General features: G+C 41.0%; 1 protein-coding gene across 1 annotated transcript in view; it reads right to left on the bottom strand.

Moving 5' to 3' along the window:
- LOC128507531 (WD repeat-containing protein 7) overlaps positions 1 to 20,412 on the bottom strand; it is a 130,895-nt gene that overhangs the window by 93,799 nt on the left and 16,684 nt on the right. The window contains exons 13-17 of the mRNA XM_053478520.1: positions 20,123 to 20,318; positions 17,140 to 17,354; positions 8,754 to 8,987; positions 7,618 to 8,117; positions 4,774 to 4,859 (exon numbers count right to left, since the gene is read on the bottom strand). Coding sequence (XP_053334495.1) covers positions 4,774 to 4,859; positions 7,618 to 8,117; positions 8,754 to 8,987; positions 17,140 to 17,354; positions 20,123 to 20,318 — 1,231 coding nt within the window. The remainder of the gene's footprint in view (positions 1 to 4,773; positions 4,860 to 7,617; positions 8,118 to 8,753; positions 8,988 to 17,139; positions 17,355 to 20,122; positions 20,319 to 20,412) is intronic.

Raw genomic sequence — 20,412 nt, 5'->3', positions numbered from 1 at the left:
AGCACAGGGCAGATGAGTTCACTGAGAAACAGAGAGAATGAGAAGAGAGAGAGAGAGAGAGAGAGAGAGAGAGAAAGAGAGGGATGAAGAGAGAAAAGATGGTGCTTCTCTTTTTTGGTACCTTCATTTACGGAGGGAGAGGAATGAAAGGTGGAGGCAGCGTGAGGCGCCCCTGTGCCGGGTGCGAGAGCAGAGGTGGAAGTGGCGGCAGCAGCTTGCAAAGGAGAGAAACAAAGAAAGAAGTGAAAAGGAATAAAAAAGGGGGGAAAATAGGGGGAAAAATAAGAAAACTAAAAAAAAAAGAAAGAAGGACGCGCGGCCTCCGACGGCGTTGCATAAACGAGAGAAAAAGCAGTTAGTCAAACAAAAAAGACGCAGACAAAAACTCGTACGTACACTTAAACACGTTTAAAAGGTTTTAAACAATTTAAGATTTATGCAAAGATATGTTTCACAACTATTTGTTTTAAGAACAAAATATAGTCAAAGTATAAAGCTATTGCATGTTCATGTGTGAACTGTATAAAAGAACATCATAATATAACTTCTTAACATAAATATTTTCTGTTTAGTACTAAAAATATTTTATTGTAGGACATTCAGGTCAAACTGGGACTTGTGATGAAAAGTGTAAAAAAAAAAAAAAAAAAAAAAAAAGCAATGGACATTTACAGAAGACTTCAAGCAGAGTACGGTGATGATCTGAAACTTGAAAACGTTTTAAAAAAGGCCGTACGTCCGTGAATGACGATCCTGGCCGATGTGGCTCTGAGCCCACTGAAGTCAAACCCCTGGTCCTTGAAGACTGACAGTTGAGAGAGACACAGTTGTTCGTGAGAACTGTACACACAATCAATCATTCAAGAAAGCAGACCTCAAAATTACTCCAATACAATGAACTAGACAAACAGAAATAAAAAAGTCTACATGGAAAACTTATTTCGTGAAAACACAAAAAGAATCTGCCGTGAAACCCTGATGAACAAACCGCACTTTAGGTCTCTGCAAACTGTTGATAGAGTTCTCAATAACCTCAGCAGCTTAAAGAAGCTGAAATCACTGGCTGTGACTGTGCAAGAAAGGAAACTTAAGAGTTAGAAACTGCTTAAGAGATGGTACCGTTGGGAGAACAGTGCTAAGGCCATGCACACTGAGAATGATTAAGAACACATACAGGGACGTGGAGCAGCCCATAAGAGCAGCAGCAGCCATAAAAAGGTAATCTAAGGTCTTTGATAAAACTTGTATCATCAGTCATACATCCATATACATCATTACAACCAAAAACATTAAGTCCAATATTGGCCCCTCTGGCCCCTGACACCACAAAACCTCTGGAGGTGTGATGTGGTGTCTGGTACTGGGACATTAGTGGCCGGTGGGTTGCCTCTGTGGACTGGACTAGTTTGTCTGGCACATTCCATAGATGCTTGATTGGATTGAGATAAGCCTTTGGTCACTGAAAGCATGGGTGAGCCTTGGGTGCCCATCTTCCTATCACCAGTTTACCTGTAGCCTCACTCACAGACTATGGTCATTTGTCTTTGGACTGTGGAAGGAAACCTGAGTACCCAGAGGAAACCCAGCAAGCATAAGAACAAACTCCAAACACACAGGCCCGAGGCGGGAATCAAATCCTCGAGCATGATGGTGTGAGGACACAGTGCTAACCACTAGGCCACCGTGCCACCTAGTTGATCAATATAATCAACTCACCTCCCAGTGGTCATAATGTTATAACTGATCAGTGTATATCATAGTAGTTTGGTGAAACGTTCAACCTCAGTAACTGGAGATGGTTATGTGCAAGTGACTGGTATAGGTCCTACCGAAGTCCTTTCCTTCTTCACTGGAGAAGGTTCAACCTAGGTAACTAGAAAAAAAATTGCTGTAGCGTTTATTGAAGTTTCTGACTGCTGAAGGTTCAGCTCTAGTGGGTTGTGAAGGTCCTGCCCAAGTTACTGGAGAAAGTCCTACCGAAGTTACTGGAGAAGGCCATGCCCAGGTTACTAGGGAAATGCCCTTCCTGACGCAACCCTCCCATTTTATCCGGGCTTGGGACCGGGACTGCATCCAGTGGCTGGGGTTTGGGCACTGGCTGGGAATCGAACCCGGGGATTCCGCATGGCAGGCGAAACACCTTTCTGTTCTGTTTCTTATAAACAAAAAGAGTTAGTGGTTGTACCAACTGGAGAATATTCTTCACTAGTGACTGGAGAAATGTCTATCCTAGGGACAAAGAGAGGTTCTGGAATATTTAGGATCTGGCTTAGTGACAGGTTTTATGATAGGGAATGGTAAAAGGACATCTCATAAAAGACAAAAGGAGATCTCCGCTAGTACCTTGCAAAAATGATGTCCTTGTAACGGGTAAAGATACAAGTACTTAAGAAGCAAACTTTCTGCAATAGTGAACTGAAAATAGTGACTGGTGAGAGACCAGCGATGATCCTTTGGTAGTGATTATGGAAGGTTCTGTGCAAGTAAGTGGTAATGATTATGTCCTTAAGTTTCTGTGCAAATTATCGGTAAAGGTTCTGACACATATGAAGGTTCTTCATTTTAATCACTGGATTCCAGAACTGCCTGGAAGTCACTGCTGTCCTCTTCAGCTAGACCCTTGAAGCTTTAAAGGATTCTCGATTCTTAGATTCCCCACTTTGAAGTCATTTGGATAAATGTGGGAGCAAATGAATAAGTGCAATTCAAAAACAGCTTCCTCTAATTGTGATGCTGTTAGAGGAAGAGTTTCATTGATTGAGAGAGTTGCGCCAATCTCTTCATTCTCCTTCGTCTTTCTCAAACCCCTTCATTTACCTTAATGGCGATGTGACAGACAGGAAAATTTACACACACACACAAAAAAAAAAGGCTTTGCTAGTTTAACCGAGTCTGCATGACAAGGATGGCGCACGCTGTTGCCTTTCTCCCGGCTCTGGGCTTAAAGAACAACTCTATTAAAAAACACTTAATAAGACAATCTAAGAGCGGTTTTCGCAAACCGATTTGGATCAATACCCGAGGAACCGAGTACAGACAAGAGGAGGAGAGGAAAGGAGCTACATGCGTTGAATAACTTTCATTATGTCTTTAAGCCTAAAGAGCGCAGAAGGATCAATAAGCTCAACGCATCTTAGCAGCCGAGCTCACTTTTCTCCTCTTACGCCTTTTCGCCCATAAACCCGACGAAAAAGGACATTAAGCCTTCTTTTTTGTCCTTTAAACCAACCGTCGTGGCCTGTCTTTCACGCGGCGTGAGAATTCATTGGACAGGCACGCGTCGGAAATCTGGCACAGGGACCCCCAACTCTTGTGCGTTCGAAAAGGCAAAGGTGATTAGCATGTGAAAAAGGAAAGGGGGGGAAAAGCAGAGAGCCCTTATGGCGAGAGAAAGCGGACAATGGTGAGTGCCACGTGGCGATTTTCAGCACGCCCCGTCACACTTCCTCTCAAAGGGAGCAAACAGGAGCGTGGCATGAGTAAGTGAACACAAATGATCCCGCACGCCACAGCTCTATTGTGGCGGGACAATGGACGCTCCTGCGGGGTAACAAATTAGGCCACGTGAGGGGAACGCGTGTGCGTGTGTGCGTGTGTGTGGCTAATAGGGTGACAGTACTGAGGTTCAAAGAGGTAGATATTTAAATATGTTCTGGTGGTTTTAAAGACAGTGGATATACAGCTCAATGCAAAAGTTTGTACACCCTTAGATTAAAATGAAGAAATGGAATATATACTAATAGGATGTTGAGAGTACTAGGCTTCATGTCCATGCCTTTATGTCCATCTATGTGTGTGGGTGGGTGTGTGTGTGTGTTAAATTTTTGTTAAGCTTTTTTTCTTCCAAAATTTCATTTTAGTTTTTATTTTATTACTTTCATAATTCTTTCCTTGTAGTTAAACCCTAAATATATTAAAGTCCTTTTTTCCTTTTTCCCTACAGAACCAATAAGGATACAAACATCAAACATTTGCATACAAGTATACATTATAGCTAGTTTTTTTTTAATGATTTAATGAAACCCGCTTGTTACTATAATTCTTAAAGCAAACATGACGGGAAAAAAAACAATTACCAACTTGACTTATGTCATATTATAGCTATATTAAAAGCTTTATGCATATTAAGGTGTATGTACAATTTCATTTCAAAATATATATTTTTTTAAATGTAGTGAGTTCTGAAACAGGTACTTAGACCCTTTATATAGATATTATATATATTTTTTTCTATAAAATTGATTTAAAATTAATTACAAGTATTGTAGAATTTGCCTTTAAATGATGAATACCTAAATACTGAAAAACGAACACTAAATGGTGTTCAAAATTCTTAAAATAAACAAATCATTTCCATCTCCGGGCCGAAGCTTTGGAAACAAATGGAGTGAAATTGATAAGGTTTTCGAACAGAGTTTGCTGAAGTGTAAGACATTTAAAAACACAAAAGTTTACACTTTCTTTTCCCCCTCTGGATCCCGTCTTCATGAGATGCACTAAATATTTCACTCGTACAACATGTGTGTGTTAGGTGTGTGCGTTTTCCCCAGAGGTTCCCGGTGCACCCCGGGCTGGCTGTGTGTCGAGCGGCCGCAGTGAAAGGAGATTTCTCATGTTGTGTTGCGCTTTTACATCATGACTTTTCCCTTGAGTGAGGGAACAAGAAAGAACCCGAGATAGAGACGGACAGATAGAAAAAGACAGAAGGAGAAAGCGAGAGAGAGAGCGAGAGAGAGAGCGAGAGAGAGAGAGAGGGAGACTCTTTGTAGTTACCTTGTTTGATCTGGGACTGCATTGCCGGGGTGGAGACCTGGGGGGGCATCTTTTTGGGGCTCTCTGGGGCACCGGGTCTTGGAGGCCTAAAACACAAAGGCCAAATGAAATATTAACACACTGCTCACAGCTTAGAGTTCTTTTTCGACAAAGTGTGTGTGCACGTACATATGCCCACGTCTGTGTGTGTGTGTGTTGAATTACTAAGCTTGCTAGCACCTAAAATAGTATCTTTATAAATTGCTAATAATTTACCAAAAAAAATAAATAAATAAAAAACAGTTCATGAGTTTTTGCTGAGGCTGCAAGCGCTTTGTATTTTCTGTAAAAGCTGCAGCATTTTTAAAGCAATTTAATTTTAGACGATTTCACATTTCTAAGTTTACGTAAGTCATTTTAAATGCGTGACTGAATTCTGAATCAAAACTTCAGACCCATCGATTCAATTACCAAAGATAAAACGTATGGTAAGGTTATCTAGCGTTGTCTATTTGAAGTAATTATATAAACCATATATTTATAATTAGCTGAATGATTTACACAAACAAATTCCAATAGCGTTCTCCCGTTTATGGCAGAAACAGGAAGTCCGTTATGTCTATACATCCCTATAAACTAAACTCTATAAACCAAAGAATCTTTAATAATCCAAGTGAAACCCAAGTGTTTCTGATGACACCGGCTCGATGGCGTCTTCTGCAATTATGTAGAGACTTCATGCTTTCATTACTGCACATAAAAGATTTTTATGAGTGATAAAAATGATTTACACTGCAGTTAGCTCGTGTTTATGAGGTGTACTGGCAGAGCCTTGGAAATGGCCGTCGGAACGAGACGTGCTGCGATCGGGCCGAGATTTACAAACCCGACACTGAGAGAAACGTGTCTGGGGGGAAAAAAAACATGAACGAAATGCAAAATGGCCGCAACATCTTGAACAACATTTCCAAAAGTTATTTTGGCTACATTTAGCAATCTTATAGTAAAAATTGTCAACCAAAATAAACTTTGTAAACTGATGAATGCCAAAAAAATGTGGGAAAGTTCACAAATCATACTCGGGTAAAATACAGAGATTCTATTGCTCAAGTAAAAGCACAAGATCCTCCATTTATGTGTACTTGAGTAAAAGTACAGAAGTACTCACCTCGAATTTACTCAAAAGTATAGGTCTCTCTCTCTCTCTCTTTAACACGCTCTCTCTGCTTCTCAATTTGTAAATGTTTTATTTTTGTCGCTGTCTGCAACCAACTCCGATTCTAATTTCAAACCAGTTACGTTATTAAATGTCCCGAAAGAAGGACAAGTCACACATTTACACATAAAAGTCAGCAAGTGGCAACATCCCCGCTTCACCACTGTTGTTACGCAAAGCAAAGCCATGCATGAATGCAGTTAAGTAAAAGTATGGATATTGGCTGTACTGTTGAGTGGAGTAATAGTAAAAAAAAAATACAGTCAACATTTGCTGATGTTATGTTCCTAGAGGACACGCAAATTGTGAAAAAAACATGAATTTTGAATGCAGTCCAAAAGATGACTATAAATGCCTATTTTTATAGTTTAAACCACAAATATGTTCCCGAAATACCTTAAATTATTACATTTCAAACTCGGCTAATTACATTACCTTTTAAAAAATATATATACGGCTGACGGCTGAGGCTGTGAACTCTGAACTGCGACTGTATTCTCTAATAAGACTACATAGGTAAAGTAAATAGGTGAAATATAGACTTAAGTACAGTAACAAAATAAATGTACTTTATACATGATTTTATGCGATCAATCAATCACGCAACACCAGTCAGTGCCTCATCTTGAGACATAAATCTGATGATTTTTCATAACTATATTACTTTTTTAATGAATACTTTCAGTTTGATATCAGAATTCACATACATAAACATAGGCATGAACGTTTTGCACGGATTTCTTTTTCCCTCTGAACTCGCCACCGCTCGCACTGCACTCCTTAACCGCTGCTGTTATCTCATTCTAGAAGCGGTGCTCCAAAAGAGCATGAAGACCTCCACCCTTAGAGAAGGTCACCGGTAAACAACACGAACATCAGATTGAGTTCTTCTCCACACGCGGCTCGTACTCGCTCTCCCAGCAGCTCGGAATATTGAGCCGTCTGGCTGCTGTCTGCCTGCTGGGTGAAGCATGTTGTCTGTGTTGTGTTTGTCTTGGCGAGACGTGGAGTTAGCGAGGATGATGAAATCAGTGATGCGGCGCTCGGTGTGCCGACATTCAGGCTGTACGCTGGGCGTTTTAGAGCCACGTGAAAAAACATGATTTCTTTTCTTCTTTTTTTTTTTACTTGAGGATTCATCAGAGGAATCTGTATTTGTTTTTGATTTTGACGGTTAGCTTGCTTGATATTTTCACTTGCAAAGCCAAAAAGCCTTAAATCAACTGACCTTTTCCATCAAAAGGCATCAAAACAAACTTTGCTCCAGTGATAGAACAGTATTTCTGACAGTGTGTCTATTTTGACATCTGCACTGCTGTAGGAGAGCTGTTCAAATAGATGGCATCGTGGTTGGCACAGGGGCCTCCAAAGACTCAAAGTGTTGTGTGAATGAGTGTGTGAGTGTGAGGTGTGCGAGTGTGTGCCCTAAAGTTTCCTACAACCCTGTATAGGATCAGTGATATAGAAGATGAATGAACGAACCCAACTGGTTTCGACTCCGTGTCTCTTCTGAAACCAGCACTTTTGCCAAATCCTGACTAACACATTAGGGAAAAGCAGCGCTAAAGCAAAAAAGAATAAAACTTCATCCTGGCAGTGAGGCCAGTCTAGTCTTGGACAAAAGTTCGAAAGAGAGTCACTACACTCACCTGGCTGGTGCTTTCTTCATGTGCTCACCCACGAAGGTGGCGTTGGTCATGCCCATGAGTGTGTTCGCCAGCGAGATGATGGACAGCAGGTGCTGGGTCGTGACGGCACGCGAGACCCCATACGTGCCCTTGCCCACCACCTCGGAAACGGAGAGCTTCCTGCTCTCTGGTCCGATGCCCCTCGTGAGCTGCCTTAACAGCGAGTCCTTGAAGGTGGGCAGCATGAGGGACATGTGGCCGCCACGCGAGATCAGGCCGAAGGAGATGGGCGTGTGCGGTCTGAGCATGCCCAGTCGGCTCACGCACACCTCGTCCAGCATGCTGTTCAGCCCCCACGCGTGCAGGCAGGACATGAAGAGCTTGGCCGTGTCCATGGTCAGGTTGTACTCCAGCAGGCTGAGGGATTTGGACTTCTCCTCACGGCGACGAGCCTCCTCCTCCTCGTCCTCGTCTTCGTCCAGCAGGTGCTCCTTGATGTTCTCTTTGATGGTCTCTTTCACCTGCAACCAGGAGCTCGAGGAATTAAGTCAGAAAAAAACTCCTTTATTTTTTACACAAAAATAAATGGATTGTGATATCTGCCTCATTTTGTATGTTTGTCTCAATTAATGAACTAAATAAATTTAAAAAATATTTTTTTTGTAAAATTAAAAAAAAAAAAAAAAAAAACGGTTGTCAACCTGACTCATAAACTTAGCACAAAGAGTTGATCTTCCATTTTACTTTACATTTTAGTTTAGTTTTTCTCCACCAATATGAAAACTCTTTTTATAATTATTAAAAACAAATACATTATTTAAAAAAGAAAAATTGTTTTCTTTATAGGTCTATAAAGAAAATTACAAAGTGCTGAATTCAATATCCTTAACTTCACACACCGTGTAAACTAATGTCTTAACTCGGATTTGCGCGTTAATGACAAGCACTTTAAACCGATTTAACGAGTTTCATTAATTTATTAATTAAACCTTGTTTTTTGTCTCAAATTAACACAGAACAGCCAGAAATTTCTTGAGAAACTAAATCTGCAATGATTAAAATTACATTCGGTTTTCCTGTAACAGTTCCTGATGATTGAATCTCACTAAAGCCGATGAAGTCGCTAGCAACTGAAATCGTCCATGTCTTGTACCGACCTGCTTGAAGATCTTGTTGGCCAGGAAGGACCCGCCCTTGTCGGCACCCCCCGGGGCTTTCTGTAGCGTTTCTGGGGACACGAGCGTGGGATTGGGACGCTGCGCCTCCTCGGTCAGCAGCTGGATGATCACGGCTTCCACGTCGAAGAACAGGACGTGCATGTCCGGGTCGGTCAGGTTGGTCTTCATGGCCTGCACCACGAGTGCGTTGTGGGAGTATTTAGGCAAGTTGCCCTGTTGGAAAGACAAAAACCTGAAGTTATCGTACGTCCGGCCTTTAAAACACAACGGCCTTGCGTCATTCTTTCCAGGTTGGAAAGTCTTAGTTACTTTTCTGAAGACATTTGTCAAAAAGTTCTCCCGAGTGCACGCTAATCTATCTGCTCCTCCGTCTACATAATAATCTCTAATGCTCATTAGCCCCCTAACCATTCATTCCGCCTCATCTCCTTTTTAAAGCCGCGACGGTTGTAAATTGCCGCCTCGCTAATTGCTATTCGATGTTAATTCAATGGCTGAAGCACCTGCTCTCCATTTTAAACAAACGAACAGGATGTTCGGCCAGCGCTTTACTGACAAAGGTGAGGCAATAAACTCGGAATTAAAGAAATAATTACACGAGATTGTCCAAATGTCACGCCGCTTTTACACCAACAGGGAACCTTCTATAGATTTATTGATTTATTTAATCTATCTTTGTTTATACATCTTTACATAAAGGAAGTCAATAGCTATGATTAAGCCTGGGATGAAGATTATTGGTTAGATTTTTCTAAAACCAGCAACTTGATGGCACCAACTGAGCACTTGCTCGAACACAAACACTCAGTGTGATCAAATAAATCACACAGCTAAACACTAACGCGTACAAGAATTACTAGGATAATTTATTTTAATATTACATTCTCTATTAATTACACTAAGCATGACTTATATTTTTTTTCCATAAACAAATGAACCAGTTTTCAGGTTAGCAGTGAATGCTTGCTTGCTTGAAAATGAATACGTGAAATAAATATACGATTGTTTACACTTCAACATCCTTTAAAAAAAATAACATTCTTTCACACACACATATAATGTGGCAAATTTTGTGGAAAGTAAAAAAAATTCCTATGGGGCAATATTAACAAGAAAAAGAAGAAAGATTTATAAAAAAAAAAAAATTTAAACAAACTTCGTATATGCCTCTTCCAAACGGTTGAGATGTTGCTTCATGGTAAATGTATCGTATATTTTTCCAAATACAATGCATTACTTTCAAAAAATGTAATAATACAGTACATAACCAGTCGTAATCATACTATTTAAATCCGGGATTTATTTATTTGTTTATTTTTAACATAGCATACCTCAACCGAGTGGTAGAGATGACTCAATCGGGTTACTATGCTTTAAATGACTTATTATAAGTACTGTTCATAACACATTATAACACCCAGAAAACACAACTTAAGCAACGTGAAAGTTTTTTAGATTTTAGCAGACAGCTTAAGATGCAGGTGTTAAAAAGTGATGCTTCGAGAGTCATAAGATTTTACATCAGCACAACCCTCTCCATCTCTCCTCGTCCATAGTCTCCATCTTTCCACTTCATCCACCCCACACCTCCTTTTCCCTTCCCCCCCCTTCCTCCCTCGCTCCCCCCCTCTCTCCCTCTGATCCGTACGCTCTGCATCTGGTCCTGATCGTTCAAATTGGTTTCACAGTATCGTCTATTGCTGACAATTAGCACGTGTCGGGGCGTCTTTGTGCCCACGCTCAGCAGCGGTTACTGGGACTGAATGGCTGAGAGGGCCTGCCTCACTGATCACATGTACATGCACGCACGCACACACACACACACACACAGAAAGGAGAGAGAGAGAGAGAGACAGAAAGAATAGAAAGCAAGCGACAAAGTGAAAAAAAAAAACACCTGGCTCCTAACGTAGTACTCTCTCCCCCCTCTTTTTTTCTTCCCTCCTCTTGTTAAAAACTCTGTCAAAAAGATTTCACTTCCACAAACTGCTAATCATCTTTTAGTCCGAAAAACATACAATGCCGCAACGAACACTACTGAAGTAAAACACGGAGAACATTTACGTCCATGTGAAAAATTTATAACAAAGAGAGAAACTAAAGTGAGAATTACATGATTACATCATCTACTTTTCTTTTAAATGATATGTTTAAATCCTACATTAAAAACAGGCAAAAGACTTATTGCAATTTATAAATCATAAAAAAGACACCTCTTCAGTACTAAAGATGAAGAAAGAAACAAGAAAGAAGTAAAACGACCTACACCAAACATGTCTGATAAGGGGTGTTCGAGTCAAACCGGGACGTTTGATTGCACAGAACACATTTCTGAGATATTTCTCTAAATAATAAAAGTATTTATCCCAGTGTTTCGGACACCATCAAGGCAGAAAGTTCTCTCAGTACACCAGAGCCATGATCGAACTTCCTGTCTGAATCAAGTCTAAAACGCCGGCCTCCCAGGGACTCCTTTAATGGCCCAAACATGTGGAAATGTCTTAGAGCGAGGTCAGGACTGTACCGGAGGATGTGGCGATAACTTCCAGCCAAGTTCCTGTACTGTCGTGCAATTGGTGTTGATAAGTGAGTGTGTGTACAGTTCCCACAGACAGGTGCGTCTCTTCCACAAGTCGGTGCTGTCAATTTTTTAGGGATCAGGCATCCCACCCGATGAACGTTCACAGGAACGACTGCAGTGGGCTCTGAGCCACCTCGGCCGGGATCGTCAATCACAAACGTACGGCCTTCTTAAAAACATTTCAACTGTCCACCGTTCAACAGTTTTCATGCGCTCTTACACCTTCACTACACCAGGAATTTCATCACAAGTCCCGGTTTGACTTGAACGCCCCTCGTACATTTTTGGGAACTTGGTGCTGGTGCTAATCTGAATGTTGTTGTTTTTTTTTTTAGTTGGTTTTGTTTTTGTTTTTTATCCTGACCTATTCCTTTAAGCCTCTGAACACCTCCCTGATGGCTGGCTCGGTGCTGGAGCAGACAGACAGACGCCCTGACCGGAGCGCAGCACCATCTCTCCATCTCCAGGATGTCTGCTCTCTAGTCTAGGGCTGGCTCTAACCGCCGCTCGCTCGGATCAGTGTCGGAGAGGAGAAATGCGATCCAGCCTTAGCAGAGTGTGTGTGTGTGTGTGTGTGTGTGTGTGAGAGAGAGAGAGACAGGCAGAGAGAGAAAGAGAGAGAGAGAGAGTGTATCTGTGTGTGTGTGTGTGTGTGTGTGTGTGTGTGTGTGTGTGTGTGTGTGTGTGTGTCCACAGATGAGATGCTGTATCACCAATCAGGTCACTTCTATCAATCAAAAACAGCTTGGACTAGAATGTCATGAAATGGCCATCAGACATAAACAAAACGTTAATAAATGAACGAAAATTTATTTAAAAAAAAATAAACTTTAGCATAAATCTAATTTTCACAAAACGCCTCGAGTAAATAAATAAATTATTTAGACCTTTTTCCCCTTTTATATCAGTCACTCACACACACACACACAAGAAATACAAGAAAAGCAATGTGGCCTTCCTTGACCACACACACACCAAACATGTCCAGATCTGCACAGTTATCTTAGTGTGTGTGTGTGTGTGTGTGTGTGTGAGGATTGCAACGTGTAAAGATTTGAAAGGTGTCACCTATTTTCCCCTTTCTGTCCCTGTCCAACCCACTACACCCACCCACACCCACACACACACACACACACACACACACACACAATCTCAGATGCAGTGTAATGGTGGATGGTGTCACACTGCCCTCTAGAGTTCATAAATCAGCACTGCAAAGCAACAATGCAGAGCTAGCTGCCTTAATGTCTCTGATTAAGTTTTTTAAAATATTATTTATTAAGAAAAAGTTATATTTTTATTATTTCATTTTCAATATTTACATTTTGTAAAACATTTTGTGTAAGGAAATGTTTTTTTATTATCATTTATATTTATTATTTATATATTTAGAAATATTTTTCCTTTATTAATCACCCAAAAAGGTAAATATTAACCAAAAAAAAAAAAAAACCTGAGAAAGGGAGTCTCAAAGGTGTAATGAAAGTAGCAAGAAATATAAATACGAAAAAAGGAAGAAAGACAAATAAAGAGAGATAAAAAATGAAGAAGCAGAAATAAGAACAGTTGAAAGAAAAAAAAAGAAAAGGAAAATTATTGAACAAAACAGAAAATAAAAGTAAAGAAAGGTAAGAAGTGAAGAATAAAAAGGCATACTTATGGACAGACAGAAATAAAGGATGAAAGGAAAAACTAAAGAATGACAGAAACAAACAAAAAGAAAGAAGAAACAAAACGAGAACTCAATGAAGCAATGAAAAAGGCACAAAACTGAAAAATATGACAAAAGAAAGAAGGAAAGAAAGAAAGAGCAGAGAGGAAAAAGGGAAAAACAGAAGAGAAAGTGAGAGACAAAGAAGCAGAGATGGATTATATATTTTCTTATATTACTTCTTTAAAAAAAAAAATCCATTTTCACAGTTATACAAACTTAAATAATATTTACTTAATTAGATTACATTATATTTTATTTGTTTAATTTTAATATAAATAAATATATAAATAAAATATATGTATTATATATTATATTATATATTAATTTATTATAAATAAATATGTAAATAAAACAATTTTTTTCCTTTTCTGTTATTAATTTACATTGTAAATATAAAATATTTATTATTATTATTATTTTTATATCATTAACGCCAAAAAAGTAAGCAAGCAAGCATTTTATTTTACTATAGAGAAAAAAACTGAGAAACACTGCCTACAGAGTGAGTGAGGAAAACAGAGGGAAGAGCAAAAGAGATCAAGAGATCAAGAGATGGGAGAGAAAAGAGAGACGGGGAAAAGGAAGGAAGAATTAGAGTGACACTAAGAGAAAAAAAGAAAAAAAACTAACAAAAAAAAAAAACACAAGAAACCCTGACAGTGATAGTTAGAGAGTGAGACCGACAGAGAAACAGACAGGTAGAGATGGAGGCTGCCAGGGGCTGTGTGTATGGCGGCGTGTGTGAGTGTGTGTGTGTGATTGCATGCTGTTTGATGGTGATTATGTATCATTAGCCCGGCTGGGTTGGGGTTAGTGTTGAAGCCGCACAGGAGGAGTAATGGCAGGTTTGGGCCGGAGAGACGAGCTGGAGAATCAGCGCTGCTGTATTATGTTGTCAGAGGGAATGATAGGGCATTAGAGCAAGCACCGAAAAACACACACACACACACTCTTCCACCTTCTATTCTCTGGCCTGCCAATTGACCGCTAGCGAGACAGAGACGATCAGAAATCACAGCGGGGCGTCGGGGTGGAATTGTGTCCAAACTGCCACCGCCGGACAAACGTGTCATCACTTCTTTTTTTCTCTCTCTTTATAATATAGCAGGACCATCATTCTGTAAAACGGTCTTTACAAAACTCGCTTTAAACGGTCCACCATCATCAGGTCCCTCATCATCATCATCATCATCGTCATCCTCACCCGCGCAGTCTGTCTCTTCCTCGCTGATCTGTCTAACCTCTAAACCTCTGGAGCGCTACTGAGACATCGGAGACAAACACCACTCTCGGTCAGGGTCGGTCTCTTATATACTGTATATATACACGCACACACAAGGGGCGTTCAAGTCAAACCGGGACTTGTGATGAAATTTCTGCCTAATGGAAGCATTAAACAGGTGATCGATTGACTTCAAGCACAGCACGGCGATGAGACTCTTAGTAAGGGAGTTTTTACTCTCGCACCCTGGTGTTGATTATTTTCCTCTTAGAGAAAACATATGCAACAGTTTCCCAGCAGAAGGCAGGAAAGAAAAGTGAGAGGAGAAGAAAGAAAGAAAAAAAAGAAAGAAAATTTTATGTAAAGTTTTACATTCCTTCTCTAAAAGCGAATAAGAAATCAGCCTAATGCTGTACAAGACAGGAAAAGGAAGAGAGAGTGACAGTTAGCAAAAAGAAAAAGAAAGCAAGACAAAAAGACAGAAAGAAAAAAGAAAAAAAACAAATGAAGAAAGGCAGAAAGAAAAATAGAATTAATGACAAAAAGAAAGTGAGAACAAAAGAAAGACAACAAAAAGACAGAATGAAAGAACAGAAGAACAAAAGAACGAAAGAAAGAAAGAAAGAAAGAAAGAAAGAAAGAAAGAAAGAAAGAAAGACAAAAAAATTTGACAGTGTCTCTCAGCTCAGACAAGCGCTCTTCTTATTTTTCCATTTCAGTACCCCGGGGAACTCTGGAAAGGTCCAGAAAGCAGAGACCAGTGTGTGTGTGTGTGTGTGTGTGTGTGTGTGTGTGTGTGTGTGTGTGTGCGCATGGTGTGTTTCTGGGCGTGTGTGAGAGAGAAAAGGCAGGCTTGACCAGTCCAATGTCTCCAATCCCAGACGTTCTTAAAGTGCGTTTTCTCCTCGGCTTTTCGTCTCCTGGCCCATTTCATTGTCTCTCTTTCTGTCTCTCTCTAGCGCCCTCCATGTGGTGAGTGTGACTCAGTGCTCAGACTTGAGTGCGGGGGTAAAAAGAATTAAATAAAATTCGCTCCACGGTGAGACCGAGGTCAGGCATTTTTCATCCTGAAGCCTATTCCTCTGTTTGGACTCTTGTTCCCTTCAGTCGTCCCTTTCTCTCTCTCTCCTCAAACAAACCACCAATTTTCCAAATGACCACTGTGGCCCTGAGGGAAATTCACGATTGGTGTTATAGACACACACACACGCACAGACACACACCACTCTCGAGCACTTGCAGTGAGACACATGCTTTTAGGTTGTTTGTTATCTCGCAACAAAATACGACAAGACCGCAATAAACTCGCGACGTCTGAGCGCCAAAGCAAATGCTAACAGGTAGGGCTAGTGTTAGCAACCGTACCTTAGCAGTGTTGTATGGCAAAGCTAGAACGTTCCACACTGCTTTTGTTGTACACTTGCAGGTGGGGGTTGCGGTCCCTGAATTGAGACACACCTCTGGTCTCCTAATGTGTTGCTTTTAACCAGCTATCCGTTCAAACCTTATCACGGTAGATCGTTATCATTCCATCACCAAGGTTTATAAAAAAAATTCAATCTCTATCACTGTATGTCTAACTTTGTCAAAATCTCTTCTTTTTTTTTTTGAAATTACCCAACACATTAGATCCCCAAGATGCTTGAATTTTATTTTATTATTTTTTTTTTCTTTTTAACCGTCCCATTTTCTAACAATAAAGCTGATTTTCTTAGCCACGTTAACTCGGCCGAAACCCCAACCTTTGATCACAACTCCGATAAACGAGATCAAAACGAAGCATACCATGTTATTTAAATACTATTTTATAATATAAATATTTAACCTTAAATACTTACCATAATTGACAAAATCTCACAACAAACCTGCAGTACCATCACATACCACTGTCCCTGACTTATGAACGAGTTCCGTTCCTGGAGCATGTTTGTAAGTCGAATTTGTTCTTTAGTCAGACAATGCGAGTCTTATATGCCTCTGACACGAATATACTGTACAACATAAAGCATACCAATTAATTTGACTAAACCTCTGTCCCTTATTCCTACACTTAGTAACTACGTCTAAGAAGGTTAATCCCACACGTGTCAAATGTAACACTGTTGTGGACTCTGTTTTGTTAAGGATTTCCCGAAGTTAGGATTATTCACCATCAGGACAGCTTCACAGGACAGAGGTTTTCTATCATCGTGCTCCCGGACTGATTCACTGAAACCTGTGAGGCGAACTAATTTTTCCCGCAACAACACAAACACAAACAATATACCCAGATTTAGACATTTTATACATTTACTTACACACTGAAAATATTGTATATAATTGTAAATATTGGTATCTGGTGAACTGCAGTATCTATTTTTGGTACAATAGCTACGTGAGCGATTTGTTCGCATCTACGAATGTCCGTAGAACCGCAGTCTGTTCGTACATTTCGAAATTCGTAAATCGAATGTTCGTAAGTCAAAAGAATGTTTGTAAGTTGGGGACTACCTGTACACTGGTAAACACAATGCTAATTAGCTAGTCATAGTTACGACTAAAGTTATTACTTGATTATATAAACTCTGTTATTATTGTTAAAAGAATGACTTTTGAAGCTACGATTACGCATAATTAGGTCGTAATTTTATTCGCACAGTAAAGTATTATCTTGAATTAACCCACATATCTGAGGCAAATGTTGATATTCCTGATGTGTTTGTCTGGTTTGTTTTCTTGTTTTTACCTTATAAAGCCAAAATTTTTAAAAGTCCTCGTTTATCTGCAGCCATCAGGCGAGTACGTGAAGTTTATAGATAGCGTGTGTGGGTATGAGTGTGTGTGTAAGAGTGAGCAGTACGCTCCTCACCTTGTCTGCGTTGTCCGCAGCGAGCAGGTTGGTGGCGAGTGTGTGCAGTTTGTGCTGTGCCATGTTCTTGAGCGCTGCCAGGCTGCGGCGCGTCATGGCCTGCTTCAGATTCACCGCCGCGTGGTTCAGACCGTCTACGGACGCCGGCACGGCCTCGTCACACGCGTTCAATATCTCCACCGCCGTTATCCCCATCACACACCGGTCCAGCGCTCCTGAGGGGGCCAGACAGAGAAAGAGAGAGAGACAGAGAGGGAGAGAGAGATTGTTTTTTTTTTCTTCTTAATAAAAACAGAAACAGGAACGAACTTTAAAAAATTGAAAAGCTTTTATTGGAAAGGTCCACGTACAAATGGAATGAAGGAAGGTAAAGCAGAGCAGAGCAAAAGTAAGAAAAAAAACAAGAAAGTGAGAGAAAGCACGAGAGAGAGAGAGAAGGAAAGAGAAAGCAAGTAAGGGAGGGAGAGAGATGAAGTGTAGACAGTGTAAAAGAGCGCAGGTCAGCAGTAAGTCAGTCAGACAGACAGAAGGTAGCAGTGTGTGCGTGTGTGTGTGTGTGTGTCAGCTGAAAGCTTCTAGACCAACGCTAAACACACAAATCCATAAACATCAAAAGCCATTAAAGTGGATCCAAACGGCCCGTCGCCAATAATCATCTAAATGATATCAGAGTATTGATCAGAGGGAGGCGCTCTCTCCACTGCACCGCCGCTACAGTCTATTACTGCACCGGGCTCCGGTGCCCCGCTCCACTCCACACCAATCACACACACCGGTGTGTGCGTGCGTGCGTGTGTGTGTGTGTGTGTGTGTGAGAGAGAGAGAGAGAGAGAGAGAGTGTGTAAAGAGGCAGAGCCTTTGGTTGTGGAAGCAGCTGAAATAGTTAGACTTGCTGAGAAAGGGAAAAAAAAGAAACCATTTAGGGTGAGGAAATAAGAAAGAAAGAATGAATAAAGAACAAAAGAAAAAATAAATGGACTCAGGCAGACAAAAGAGAAATAAAGAATGAAGGAATTAACGAAAGAAAGAAGGAAAAAAAACAGAAACAAAAAAGAAAGAGACAGACAGAAGGAAAGAAAAAAAGACAGACAGATACAAGTAGAGAAAGAAAAAAGATTTTAAAAAATGCTAGAAAGGAAGACAAACAGAAGGTAAGAAGGGAAAAAAACACAGAAACAAAAAAGAAAGACAGACAAAACAAAAGAAAGAAAGACAAATGTAAAGGAAGAAATAAAGAAAACAGAAACAAAGAAAGCTGAATAAGGAAAACAGACAAACAAACAGACAGACAGCGACAGACAGACAGAAAGAAAAAGACCTGATGTGACCTCAGTAACACTCTACATGAGTAGGACGGGACGATACTGGGTGTTTACAGACTACAGTACTGGCGTCTACGGGTCTAAAGGTTTAGATAAATCTAATTTAAAAATGTAAATATACAGCTTTATTTAGCTTTTAACCCTGGTTTGAACAGAGCCTTAGCGGTGATATGCGAGTGTGATTAGCATAAACACCGCTGAGTTTAAGAGCCGAGACCTTAATGAGACTCTCTGGGGTTTGGGATTTAACACCTGGTTTAACTGGAGGACTGAGTTACTCCTCACACCAGCTAACCTAGTAAAATAAAAAAAACCCTGTTAGCATAAGTACCAGTCAGCGTCGGTTACTAAACACTAGCATCCTTTATTCATCAGTGTACCCATGAATGAATCCACCGCTTCATTTTCTTCCTCTCTTTCATGCTTGAGTACATGGATTGTTCCCTCTTTTTTTTCCCCTCAGGAATAAAAGCGCCTCACGTAGAGCTGTGCGGCTATCTGGACTGTGTTCGACGAACAGAGACGACTCGACCCCCCCAAATCTCTCTCTCTTTCTCTCCTCCACGGTACTCCATCACTACTCTATTTCCCCCTGCTTCATTTCATCCATCCCTTTCTCTCGTTCCTAACTCTTTATTCCGCATCGTGGTCCTGCTCATATTGTAACTTTTCTTCTTCTCTTCTCTTTCACTATAAGAGAGTGAGTGTGTGTATGTGTGGAGTGCCCAATCTCTGTGAGATCTGTCAATTTCACACTCAGGTGGTCCGAGCACTTCCTGAGACCCCGGCGCGGGACTGGTGCATGGGAGCATTCAGCCATGTGGTAAATGACGCCTTACTTCCTGTCTCGCTCGGGATGTGGGATTGGGTCAGCGCTCAGACCGTGATCGGGTGGATTCGAAAGATTTAAAACCTCCGATTAAGAATCTGACGTGTGGCCGAGGAGATGCGGATGAGGACGAGTGGGAGACTGAATTAAAGTGTAAAATCTGTTTTTCCAACCATTCCAACTCCTCGACTTCAGTTCACACTGAAAGCCCGAATCGTGACCCTCTTTGATATGCACGTCTGTAATCCGTCTGTGAGCATATCGGAGGTCTAGACGTACTGTAAAAGCCGAAGCGCAGCAAACCGGTGCGTTTGTAATAATCCCATATCCTGTCCTGCTTAGCTCAGGTCCTATAAAAAGCAACGTTAAAAGGAAACATAAACTGCGCTGATGTGTGGAAGTTGTGGGGGGTTGGAGGAGGAGGAGGAGGAAGGTGGAGGAACGGGGAGGGTGGCGTTTAAGGAGAGATTTACTAAGTGCATCCCCACTGCTCTCATCCACCGAGACAAGCGTGATTAAAATTTCAGCACCGTTTTAAGAGAGTCAGCAAAAGGCAGGCTGGCAGACGGAGCGAAAAACACAAACATCCATCAAATATTGAACAGGAAAGAGAGAAAGAGAGATCATGACTTAACATCGGTGTCTCAACGGGCGGTAAAGGAGGAAGGTGCTGCTGAGGGACGTTTAGACAGCGCTCGCGAGAGGGATAAAGAGAGTGACAGAGTGCAGGGGAAATCAATGTCTAATAGCACAGCCTCCTCTAGAGACGAGCGCGCTGCACTTTAAATACATATCACCATCCGGGCTTCCATCGTCAGACGCTTCAACTCACCCGTGTCCATCTGCCAGACGTATACGGAGCCGTCGGAGCAGCCCACCACCAGGTAATCGTCACACGGCCTCCATTTGATAACCTGGATGGGGAAGAGGTGGCGCGACGCCAGCATGATGCACTTCCTCTCTCGGAGACTCAGCAAACCCACCGAGTGATCGCTGGCTACAGAGCACACGCAGTGCTGAACTCGCGTCTGCAGACAGACAGAAAGAAAGAAAAAAAAAAAGAGAGAAAAAAAAAACCTGTTTATTTTTCTTTCAAAGTTTCTCCATGGCATACAGAAGCGA

Source organism: Clarias gariepinus, chromosome 19 (genome assembly GCF_024256425.1).
Source record: "Clarias gariepinus isolate MV-2021 ecotype Netherlands chromosome 19, CGAR_prim_01v2, whole genome shotgun sequence".
In the NCBI taxonomy this organism is placed as follows: domain Eukaryota; kingdom Metazoa; phylum Chordata; class Actinopteri; order Siluriformes; family Clariidae; genus Clarias; species Clarias gariepinus.
Note: the sequence above shows the minus strand (reverse complement) of the source record. Positions and strands in the feature narration are given on the sequence as shown.